The sequence below is a fragment of the Xiphias gladius genome, chromosome 15, assembly GCF_016859285.1.
Source record: "Xiphias gladius isolate SHS-SW01 ecotype Sanya breed wild chromosome 15, ASM1685928v1, whole genome shotgun sequence".
Taxonomy (NCBI): Eukaryota; Metazoa; Chordata; class Actinopteri; order Istiophoriformes; family Xiphiidae; genus Xiphias; species Xiphias gladius.
In genome coordinates, this window is record NC_053414.1 from 10,331,869 (window position 1) to 10,343,315 (window position 11,447).

The 11,447-nt window shown below is 39.8% G+C and overlaps 1 protein-coding gene across 4 annotated transcripts in view; it reads right to left on the bottom strand.

Annotated features, from left to right (window-relative positions):
- The window catches only part of fat1a (FAT atypical cadherin 1a), an 82,013-nt gene that overhangs the window by 14,115 nt on the left and 56,451 nt on the right, over nucleotides 1-11,447 (bottom strand). For all 4 annotated transcript variants that reach the window (XM_040146052.1, XM_040146051.1, XM_040146054.1 and 1 more), the window contains exons 11-17: nucleotides 11,099-11,295; nucleotides 10,821-10,974; nucleotides 9,199-9,432; nucleotides 5,386-5,772; nucleotides 4,324-4,538; nucleotides 685-822; nucleotides 344-487 (exon numbers count right to left, since the gene is read on the bottom strand). In XM_040146052.1, coding sequence (XP_040001986.1) covers nucleotides 344-487; nucleotides 685-822; nucleotides 4,324-4,538; nucleotides 5,386-5,772; nucleotides 9,199-9,432; nucleotides 10,821-10,974; nucleotides 11,099-11,295 — 1,469 coding nt within the window. The remainder of the gene's footprint in view (nucleotides 1-343; nucleotides 488-684; nucleotides 823-4,323; nucleotides 4,539-5,385; nucleotides 5,773-9,198; nucleotides 9,433-10,820; nucleotides 10,975-11,098; nucleotides 11,296-11,447) is intronic.

An 11,447-nucleotide genomic window follows, 5' to 3' on the forward strand; every position in this document is an offset into this window, starting at 1 on the left:
TTCTTCTCATCCTTACGCATTTTCCCTTTACTCCTTTACTCCAACCATCTATTATCAGCTTCAAATTTTCAGATAAATCCTTTATCTGCATTCTTATACTTAGGATGCAGGCTATGTCTTTCAATTCCCTCACCCTCCTTCTTCTCCTGTCTCCTTACCTCTGTTATTGCTCCATTCTCCTACTTGCTTCTTGACATTCTAGTCGCACAGTCTCCCATTATTCCTCCCTGTTAATCCCTCTCTATGTGTCCACCGCAATCCTCCCAGCACCTCCCCCTCTCTTTCTTCCTTTCCATCTACCTCATCCCTATCCTCTCGACACCGACCCCTTTCCCCCACTCACCTGAATGATGAGGCTATAGTTTGCCTGGGAGAAGAGGGGCGGGTTGTCATTGACGTCTGAGATGTCGATGTTGATCATGGCGCTGCTGGAGAGTGGGGGCAACCCGTTGTCTGAGGCTACCACCGTCAAAGTGTACCCTGAAGTCTGGGAGAAAGAGAGAGAGAATTACCGTAAATAGGCAAAGCTGCTTTTGTAAGCAATAATGCAGCGGAGATCGGTAAACAAGCCTCCCCTATTAGGCCTGACATGCCTCTGATTGGATTCTGCATAGAGTACAATTAGTTCCTCAGTGGATTAAAGTCAAAGTGTACAGTCAGCATTGTATCTGCTGTTTCTCTTACTCTCTCTCTGTCCAGCTGCCGAGAAATTTTAAGCTCTCCTCTGACCGGATCAATGGTGAAGGGGCTGCCTTGGTTACCATCCACGATGGAGAACCGCACATGATCATAAGAAGGCCCATCAAGATCCTCAGCCATCACCTTTGAATCAATCAAACAATCAAAACAATGATCAATCAACAACATTTGATAAGGGCTTAAAATTACAATTTAATGACTTTGCTTGTATATGTTATGTATATCTTATATCCTGTGCAGGTTTGATGAACTTACTGACATAGTATTATGTTACATTAGTTTCTGTGAAAATATGGTCCTCCCTTGCAAAACATGTACAACATTCTCTATTAATAAGCCTTGGATTAGTAAATCCCTGGCTGAAACTGCTGAATCAGAAGAAACTAACTTTTTATCAAGGGGGCAGCACTCAAAAAAAAGGTTCCAGAGGTGTTAAGAGGGAGATAAAACTAGCTAAACTCAAGTATAAAGACATAATGTGAGTCAACTGAGAAATGCCAAATCATGCAGCCTGGAAAGGTATCAAATCTGTGGTCGGAGTGCAGAATAAAAAGAGAAATTTGGAGTGTTTTGATGTGTCTGACATAGAATTGGCAGAGGAGTTAAATAAGTTTTACTTAATTTTAATTTATGGACACAATTTTAATCATGAACTCCCTGAGTTCTGGGACAGGGTACAGCGCTGTAAGATAGACTGATAAAGCCATAGTGTGTAAATACTTCAGCCCTTTCAAGGAGTGGCAAAGTCCTGTTCCTTGACCGCACTTGGGTTAAACTCCTGAAATGCTGTGCTAGACAACTTAGTGTTATGGTTACATATATCTTTCAGAAATATTTAGATATACACATACACACATATATATATATATATATATATATATATATATAGATGTATAGATATATTTTTCTTACAACAGCAGAAGTTACCCAGACTTTGGAAGGAATCTACCGTAGTTCTAGCGGCCAAAGCACATCACCAAGGTCATTAAATGGTTTTTCCCTGTGGCTCTTACCTCCTAAGTAATGAAAACCTTTGATCGAATTGTTAAAAACTAAATTATACATATGGTACAAGACAAACTGGATTATAAGGCAAGAGGAGGGGTTGAAAATCCCAATTTAGAACCGTTTCCAAATCCAATCGGAATCGTATGCCTCCGAGTTTATTAATTCCTTTTATCAATGAGGGAGTTTCACATTGCAAAAAAAAAGACATCAAACTCATGTCTACGCTACTCGAAACTTGCATAAAGAAGGCGGCCTGTTAACGTAGGTTAGGACCCGTCAAGGTAGATCAAATGATGCAGTTTCAACTTCTGTAGTTCTTATAGCACATCACCTTATTTCACTCTATTCAAACTAACTAATTTTTGGCCACACACCTATCTGAGTCACACGTGCTGCAGTAACTGACTGGGGAATAAAGGCTTCTCTGTGCGCAGCCGCCTAGCTAGCATCCACCAATATGCACGTGAGGCGTTTAGGGAACATCTATAAATTGCAGCTGCATAAAATAACCTGGGTTACACTCCTTCTAAACTGCATGAGTCTCTGCATGCACATCAGTCACACACCATGCCACCCACCGCCACGAGTAAATTCTCAACTTGAGGGAAACACTGGGTGGCTTCATTTCACGAAGAAATATGACGACAGTGCTAGTTGTAATGTCTGTAAAATGGTAATCTCAAATAAGGGTGGAAACACCTTCAATATGCTGAAACATATTTATATGCAATTTGGGCTTAAATTACAGGAATGCCATGTATCTTATGAGGGTAAATATCCTATGTTATACTAACATTAGCACCACGTAGACATGCTTCACAGATTTTTTTCTTTGACTGAGAGAATATTTGTGCAGCAGTCATTTTCATTTAAATTTTCTTAGAGACTCTGAGATAATAAAACAGTTGCGTTGATGCGGAAAACCTGGGTTTGCCTACTTTTTTCCCCCCCACACAGAAAGCTGTCAGGAATCGTTAAGGGAATTGATAAATAGTCAGACCGATAAACAGAATCGATAATGGCACTGGTATAAATAAAATCTTATCAATGACCATCCCTAGTGATGGGGTGCCCCCTTTCCTTTTCTTCCCTTTCTTCTCTGAGTTTTCGTGAAAAGTGACAATTTGACAACAGTGACACTGGCATTAACCTGTGTACTTTTGCTTATTTGTGTGGGTATGTACAATGGACTCCTCTATATACTGTGCCGATTATCACTTTTATTAATTTTTATATTTAGTATTGACTGTATTTTTAGAGTTAAAAGCTTTAAAAACATATTTTTACAAATAGCTTCTCACTATAAGTCACCGGGTCCTACATGAACACACAATTATCTGCCACATTTAGAATAAATCTGGTTATTTCACAGGAGAGATTTCTTTTGTGTCTGTGCTACTTAGTAGTTTGAAGTGGGCGGGATTCATTGGGAAAACGTGATGTCATATATCTACCTTCACCAATCAGGATTTAGCAACATTTCAGATATATTCTGATGACCATTGGTGATTTGTTGAAAGCACCCACACAGTCCTGATGAAGAAAAATTAAATAGATTTTTTTGAGTGTTAAACTTTTAATAAATAATAACTAAGGATTTTTTTTTCAAATCAACTTTATGTTTGATTGTTGTTTATTTATGAATATTTATTGTTAAAGAGAAATACTTTGGATTTGAAACCAAATTTTAGGAGCTTTAAAGCACTATCGTAAAGCTGGAACCATAAGTGGATTAGTCGACAGAAGAGTAATTATTATTACGACTAATATTTTTATAATAATTTCATTGAGTAATTTTTTTAAACAAAAATGTATTTATGTTTCATTATTTTCTGACATTTTATAAACAAACAAACCAATCAATTTATAGAGTAAATAATCGGCCTTTCGAAACTGAAAATATTCATTAGTTGTAGTCCTACTATGACAACGTCATACAGATACGTATGACCTTCTTCTCTCATTTGCACTCTTCCAACTCGCACGCATGCACGCACAGTTAAAACCCACCAGCCGTCACATATTGAAAGGAATCCCTGAGGAAATCAGCAGACAGTGAAGATTTACAAGTATGAGACAATGCCAGGTATTAAAATCTAATTTTATGATCGATAAGTTATATTCGGGTACATTAGACACACATAAATGACCATAAGCGGGTAGGAGGAGAGGTGGGCACCAGAGGTAGACAGGAATAGATGGAGTGAAAATTTAATATGCAAAAGGTAGAAAATGCCTTATCTTGGATAAGGGGCTTAATGAGTCAAATGCTTTTTAATTAAACTGTTAGAGCACGTGTGTCAGATAATGCACGAGAACAGGGGTGCAGTGAGCATGAAGAGCATTGGTCCTAATTTAGCTGTCCCACCAGATGGTGATTTGCCACAGGTGCAGATATGTGATAGTGTATTCAGTGAGTAATGGACAGAGAGAGGAGAAAGGCAGTGAGGGAGCAAAAACGACTGAGTGACAGATTTAGCTGTGGTTAAGTCAAGAGAGACAGATGAAAAATGTCTCCCACCTCATATGCATTTTATATTAATTATGGGTTATTTCCCCACAACAAGCACCAACTGTATGTAAACATGTCCCTAAAGTTAGTATGCATATTCTTACTGCCATCACGGTCTTTCCCAGCTCCGTGTCCTCGCTGATGACGGCTGTGTAGACATCCTGGCTGAAGACAGGTTTGTTATCATTGACATCAGTCAGGTTGATGTTCACAGTGGCCATGTCGCTGAGCGGTGGCGAGCCACCATCTGTAGCCTCTATGGTGATGTAGTATTCATGGGAGACCTCGTAGTCCAAAGGCTCAATCACAAAGATGTCCCCTGAGGACAAGGAGACAGGAGAAAGTCAGAAGGGAGAGAGTGGGCATGTGTCACATTACAAGAATTCTCACTTCAGTATCAATATTTCCAATATCTTCTATTGATGTTTTAATATTAAATACCACAATAATACAACAGTAATCACACAAAAAGCATAAACTTTTCAGAGGGGAAACTATTGTAAGTTATTGTCTTTTTTGCTGCTGTCATAACTTTTGTCAACTGGTTTGTAACTTTATAACTATGCAACACAAACTGCAAGTCAAATCGTCATCCGTCACTGACTCCAAAGTTATCCTTGGCTCAGCTGCTTTAACTTGCATCACTGCTTGCAGCTAGACAACACAACGGTATCCTATCCTTCTTTGGTGCTGCGTTGCAGCAATGCAGCAAGCCAATGACAGTCCAGCCTGACACAAAACAGGGTGTTGCTTTTGAAATTCAAGTTAAATTCAGTGGGGGCTGAACAGAGTTTGCAATGAGTTTTATTCGCAGTTGTTTTTTGTTTGCAAATGTCCACACACAGGGCAAGTAAGGGATTGCTTGATGATATGGCCATTTTTTGTCCCCATCGGCTTTTAGCATGATGCCATGATCAGTGTTGAGACAGGAATACAGACTGTGTAGACTCAACAACAATGTGACGGTATGGGTGTTGTGACTCTAGATATTTCACTCCATATTTAAGATCTGTGGTGATGATGGGAGAATAAATTTTGTTAACTTTATCAATATTGAGTTCAAGTTTTCAGAATTCATTATCAAATTTAATTGGACTACAAGTGGTACTGCACTAGTAGTAAGCTAAAAGCACAATGAAAGTAATCGATTTCATGCTACCACATACCTGTACGTGGGTCCACACTGAACATGCCATGCTCATTCCCACTGACGATGCTGTAGGAGATCTCTCCGTTAGCCTCCGTGTCCCGGCTCGCTGCCTGCACTCTGAGCACCTGTGTGCCCACAGCCACGTCCTCAGACACGGTAGCTGTGTATTCACGGTGCTCAAACACTGGCGGATTGTCGTTGATGTCCAGGACAGAGATCACCACTTGGCACAGCGAGGAGAGACGTGGCACACCTTGGTCACTGGCCCGGGCTTTCAGCTCATACACCGACTGCACCTCACGATCCAGGGGACGCTCCAGGCTTATTACACCGGTGTTCTCATCAATTGAGAAATATCCATCAGCAGAATCGACTAATGAGTAGAGGATGTCGCTATTAAGACCTGGAATGAAAGAAAAAGGACAATTTAATTTTTTTGTGCAACCTGGATCTTTTTACAGCATTTTGGCAAACATTCCTATTACTTATGATGTGATACCTTTCAGTTTTCAACCTGTCTGAGCGTGTGACCTCTCATGTTGCTTGACCTATCACCCAAATTTAAGCAATTAAGCTGGTGAGTAAAGTGTTATCATGACCAATAAGACTTGGGGCCACATCAACAGAAATACTCCGTCAACTATGGGCTGTAAACAAGTATATTGATTCTTATATTGACATATTGATTCTAGACTAATTCAAACCGTCACCTTCTATTCTCATTCAAAAGCATCCATCTTTCACATAGCCTCTGATAAACAGGAGCTGTAGATGTCTTATCCGTGCCATCCTCATAACTCATGTTCTCCCACTAGCAAGACGCTCCCAGCAACAAGACATAGATGAATCTTAATAATAATCATAATGCCTTTCTGCAGGTGGCCCCCATTTGAAATACGCTATTATATTCCCATTTATCAGGTAATCCCCCCCATCCTCAGTGGATCTCATTATCATGCTGGAGAGACTACCGTGGGGAGCCCTGCTTATACGGTTTCCCATCACGTTAATCTGGTTCGATCATCCTTGTGACAGCTGCTTGGTGGTTAAGAAAATTGTGTTGAATTATGATTGGCTATATTGCCTCATGCACATATGTTTACAGTTGTATGCTCATCTAAGTCCCGCGCCTGGAACATTTAATATTAAAGTAGAGCTGGAATGATTAGTCAACTGAAAGAAAATTAATCAGCAACATCCTTGTCATATTTGATAGTAAACTGACTATCTTTGGGTTATTAACTAGTAATACATCACCTTGAGCTGTTAAACCTTATAGTGGCCATTTTTGGGACTATATTTTTTAAATTTTATAAACACAATGATTCATCAGATTAATCGGGAAAATAACCAGCAGATTAATCAACAATGAAAATAATCCACAAATACATTTATTCATGTAAATCTCTGTAATATCACGAAAAGCAAACATGCTAACTGTAAACTGAACTTTAGAGTAAAAGACGGATTTCATTTTGTGGACAGCTGATACTTTTAAGACATCTTTTTCAACAGTTTTGGAGGCATGATTGTCAGGAACAAGTAAGAATCTGGCAAAGCACCAGCACAAAGCAGATTCCTAAATTCCTCCACAACGGCGCAAAATTAAAAATCAGATGAAGAAAATAGCAACAGCAAGACAGTGCAGACGGCACAGGGAGACACTTGGATCCCGGCAGTGATAAAGGTCAAAGCCGAATCAAAGAATCAATGTGTACTCGCATAACTTTAGTTTATCACAGACCAAGGGCAACAGTCTGGGTCTGTTTGTCTGTTTGATTCATAATCATTCCACACTGATAAGTGCTGCCTCTCAGAGATTGTAGCAACAGGCTGAACTGAGGAGCAGCGATGTGGGTAAGTATCAAACGTTTTCCAGCCAAATGGGCAGGCGGATCACAGAGGATGTGGCACACAGCAACCAGTGCCAAGAATGAGTCCACACAGAGATATGCAGAGTCAAAGATCGATGGAAGATAAAGCAACTCTTTTCTCTTAGAAGGGGGGTTACATTAGGCTTTGCATTTTGATGGTTGGCTGCAAGGCAATTGACTGGTGCCTGAGTGAACTGGGTCAAGGCTACAACTCCTATTTTTCTTGTACACTCTGCATATCTTTTTGGGACTTGCCAGTTGTTCAAGCTTGCACCTAAATCAAAAAATAGTAGACACAAAAAAAAGAACTCTAAATGTATGTGATACCCATGTGTGTGTGAGAGAAATACTAATCAACCCCCCCCCCCGCCTTCACTCAATGTAACTAAATAATTATTGCTCCTGGCTAAACTGCAGGGAGCACCTTTTTTTCTCCAGCCTTCCTTCAAGTACCCCTTTCCTTGATATTCAAAATGTGAAGCACTTTGTGCCAGCAAAGCCTCAGGAAATAAATGTCTTAGTACTGACTCTTTCCTTTCACCATTTAGCATTTCTCTCTGAGGGACCTAATTCTGGCATCCTTTTCATTCTGTCAAGCTGTCAGTCCACCCAAAATGAGGGACCAGAAAAAGGGAAAAAGAAATAGAGGGCGTGGATTCTCTGACAGTGAAAAGGCTGAAATGGTTCTTCGAGCTAGAATGTCCTGCTCCAGTAAACTAAAGGTGTAATCTGGAGCGGCATGTTTAATAGCTTTGTGGATAAAGTCTCAAGGATTTTAAATGACTGTTAAAACTGCAGGTTTTACGTTCTGAGTCTTACCCACATTTAAACCTCTCAGTGGTGGGCGATGCTTGCTGAAAGGTGAAGACCCCTGAGATAAATATGAGGCCCTCTGGCTTTGCACCAGGCAAATGGAAAATTGCAATCATCCCTTTTGAGAATTCAGCTTGAAGGGAGAAGAATTTCATTACAGTGTAATGGAGCTTTTAATTTGAGGGGTTTATCATTCATGAAATTCGACATTAGCACCCCCTTGCTATTTAGTGTAATGCATTTTCACAATGGAAAGATAATAACTGGTGCATTTTTAGTCAGCATTGAGATACATATGCATACTATATACCATGATGCTAAAAACCTTCGAGGTTTTCTTGAATTAAGTGCATGCTATTTATTGTGACTCTGAGTAATGCACTGAGATGCCATTAACTGCATTTTAAGCATAATGCTCGGGCATTTGTGAGCTTATCACCTCATAATTAACTTTTCTATTGCCTCAGCAGAAACTAAAACTGAATGGAAACAGATTTCCCTGTGCGCTCCCAGTGTCTCCAAAGTTTATCTAAACATAGTTCTGATAATATTATTCATTCAGTGCACTGTGGCAATAATGTTACAGCACCTACAATTTAAAAATGTTTTAAAAAGAAAAGAACTCTCGAAACAGGAAAAATTACATTAAGATCAAGATTTTAAGAACCATATCATAATGATTACTAATTGAATTGCTGTAGTTGTGAACGTTATTTTCAAAATCACATATGTCTTTGTTTAAACTTTCTACTGCCTATCATCATTTTACAAAGAAATAATGAGCAGTAAAATGATTTGAAGAGTGGTGTGAGACTTTAAGTTAAGGGTTTTCTTTTTAAAATGTTTTAATCGTAGATGTGCTATAATATTTAACAGTTTCAAAATCTGAATTTTCAGACTAATTTGATTGTTCACTACACCCCTCCCCAAAACTGCAATTGTCCAATCATAACTTAGCAAGCCTTTGATTTCTCCACACTTTGAAGTGGTTTGCATTGGGCTGTAGTAAGAGCAATACCCTCATATAAAAAGAGTCTGAAGGGTGGTGTCTTTTTTGCAGCCTTTCCTAAACTAACCGGATTTAGTTTCTTGTGGTAGTACAAAGTCGTGCAAAAATTGTGCCCGAGAATAAAATTCCTCACCAGTGTCGATATCATTTGCCTGCAGTTTTGCCACATATGTGCCCATCTCTGTGTTCTCGAAGACTGTAACGGTGTAGGGATCGGATGAGAACTGTGGCGGGTTGTCATTGATGTCTTCCACGGTGATGTGGATGTCAGCCTCACAGTACCGCCCTCCTCCATCAACTGCCCGCATTTTGAACCTGTGCTCGTCTTGCTCCTCTCGGTCCAGGGGTAGTAAGGTCCTCAACTCCCCTGGAGATGAGACAAAACTATTTTGAACAAAATACACAGAGACATCGACTCTTCTGAGAGTAGAAGGATGCCATTTGGGATAAAAAAAACACATCATCAAAGTCATTCCCTTTGCAGACAAACCTAAGATCTGTGTAAGGAAATAATCAAGAGACTGAATTTGTGTATAGGAGAACACACCATGTATACTTTAAAGCACTGTAACCCCCTTGTCTGCTAACCAAGTAAAAAGCATCTAAACAACTAATGGTTTTCACGACAGAGACGAGAGGGGAATAAATAAGTAATTGAAGCGTGAGAGGAGGGAGAGAAAGGCAGAGAGAGTGGGGTGATGAAGGAAAACATCAGTGTTGGCAGCTAAGATCAGCTTGGAAGTGAGGCAGCCAACATTACCACAGCCTCTCTGGAAAACTCCAGAGCCTCTTGGCGGTCCTCATCTGCAATTATCCTACTTGTCTGCACTGAGAAAAAAAAATATTCCCTCTCCAACCCTCTCCATAACAGTAGCACTGCTGTTAGAAACTCAATACTGAGAGTTGCCAAAAGACAGCTGGATGGCATTGTTGCCTCGTTGTCTGCCTTGGTGTTAGTCTCTCAGCATATTAAGGCTGAATTTTGCAATTACTTAGGGATTCTATGTTACAGCAGGTGTGTCGTATAGCTGTTTTAATCTACAATCTTAGTATGTTTTGTCCTTTGGTGTTTTTACTTGGTATTTATTTTAAAAAAAAAGGTTGTTGGTGATTAACTGGCATTGTTTTTCTTTCCTTTTTTCTCTCTTCATTCCAGCAGCCAGCTGGAGTGTCTGATTTAGAAGGTCTCCCAGAAGAATTCATTTGCAGGCAAGAAGTAGAATTCAATTTAAGTGTTACTCTGTATTTTAGTGGGGGTCTTTCGGTTGCCCTGCAGGGGAATGTTCTTGGCTCTTTTAAAAATGAGTAAGTAAATAACAACTGGGCAAAAGTAAACTTGCTTGACTCCTTCATGGCTGATAATGATTTGCGCATAAAGAAGCACAAATATAGAAACACTAACATTTTCCAGAGGGATACAAATTCCTGAATCTTAAGAGTGTAGAATGTAAGACTGCTGTCATGCTGAGCTGCCTTTTTGATTTTGTGGCTCGAAGATGAGGGCCATGAGTGTTTGATGAAAGATTTAAACATGAGTGTCCCATATACTGCTTCCTAAAATTCAGAATAACCTGTAACGCAGCTGGAATCAAATCTAGCTCAATAGCTGAGGACTCAGATGGCTTCAGAGAGAAAGAAAAGACAAATGAATCAAATAGAAATATATTACACAAGTATATTAGGTCATGATTTTACACTGACCACAAAACATCACACAATACAACTACAAATGCCCGTCACCACACAGATACACACCTGTATTAGAATCAATGACGAACAATTCTGATCCAACTCCCTGGAGCTCATAAGAGATTTGGGCATTTGAGCGAATGTCAGCATCTGTGGCAGAGACCTGCAAGATGAGCCTGCCAGCAGGGGAGTCCTCTGGGACACTCTCACTGTATAGGGACTGGGGGACAGAGAGAGGAAAAAGGGGGGAAGAAATTAAAATCAAAACTATGAAGAAGAGGGCACAACATACTGAAATTAACTACTGAGATTACAACACAGCTGGGGAAAAAAAATTACTATACCTTTTCGCATACGGGGCTGTTGTCATTTGCGTCCAGCACCTTGACTTCCACAACGGCTTTGGCAGTGAAGATGCCATCACTGGCGGTAATGTTAAGGAGATAATTGTCCGTCTTTTCACGGTCCAAAGGCTTCCTGACAGAGACCTTCCATTCATTCTGAATGTGTTCAATGGCAAACTGGCCAAGTGGGTCCCCTCCTGTTTTGTGTTCAAAAGAATATATCACTTTAGAATGATCAATAACTCAGAAGCAGGAAGCAGCCTGATTCCTTAAAAAGACACAAGGATAAGGATATGGCCTCAATTTTAAACTCTATTCCACTAAATATCAATTAATAAACACTGAAATC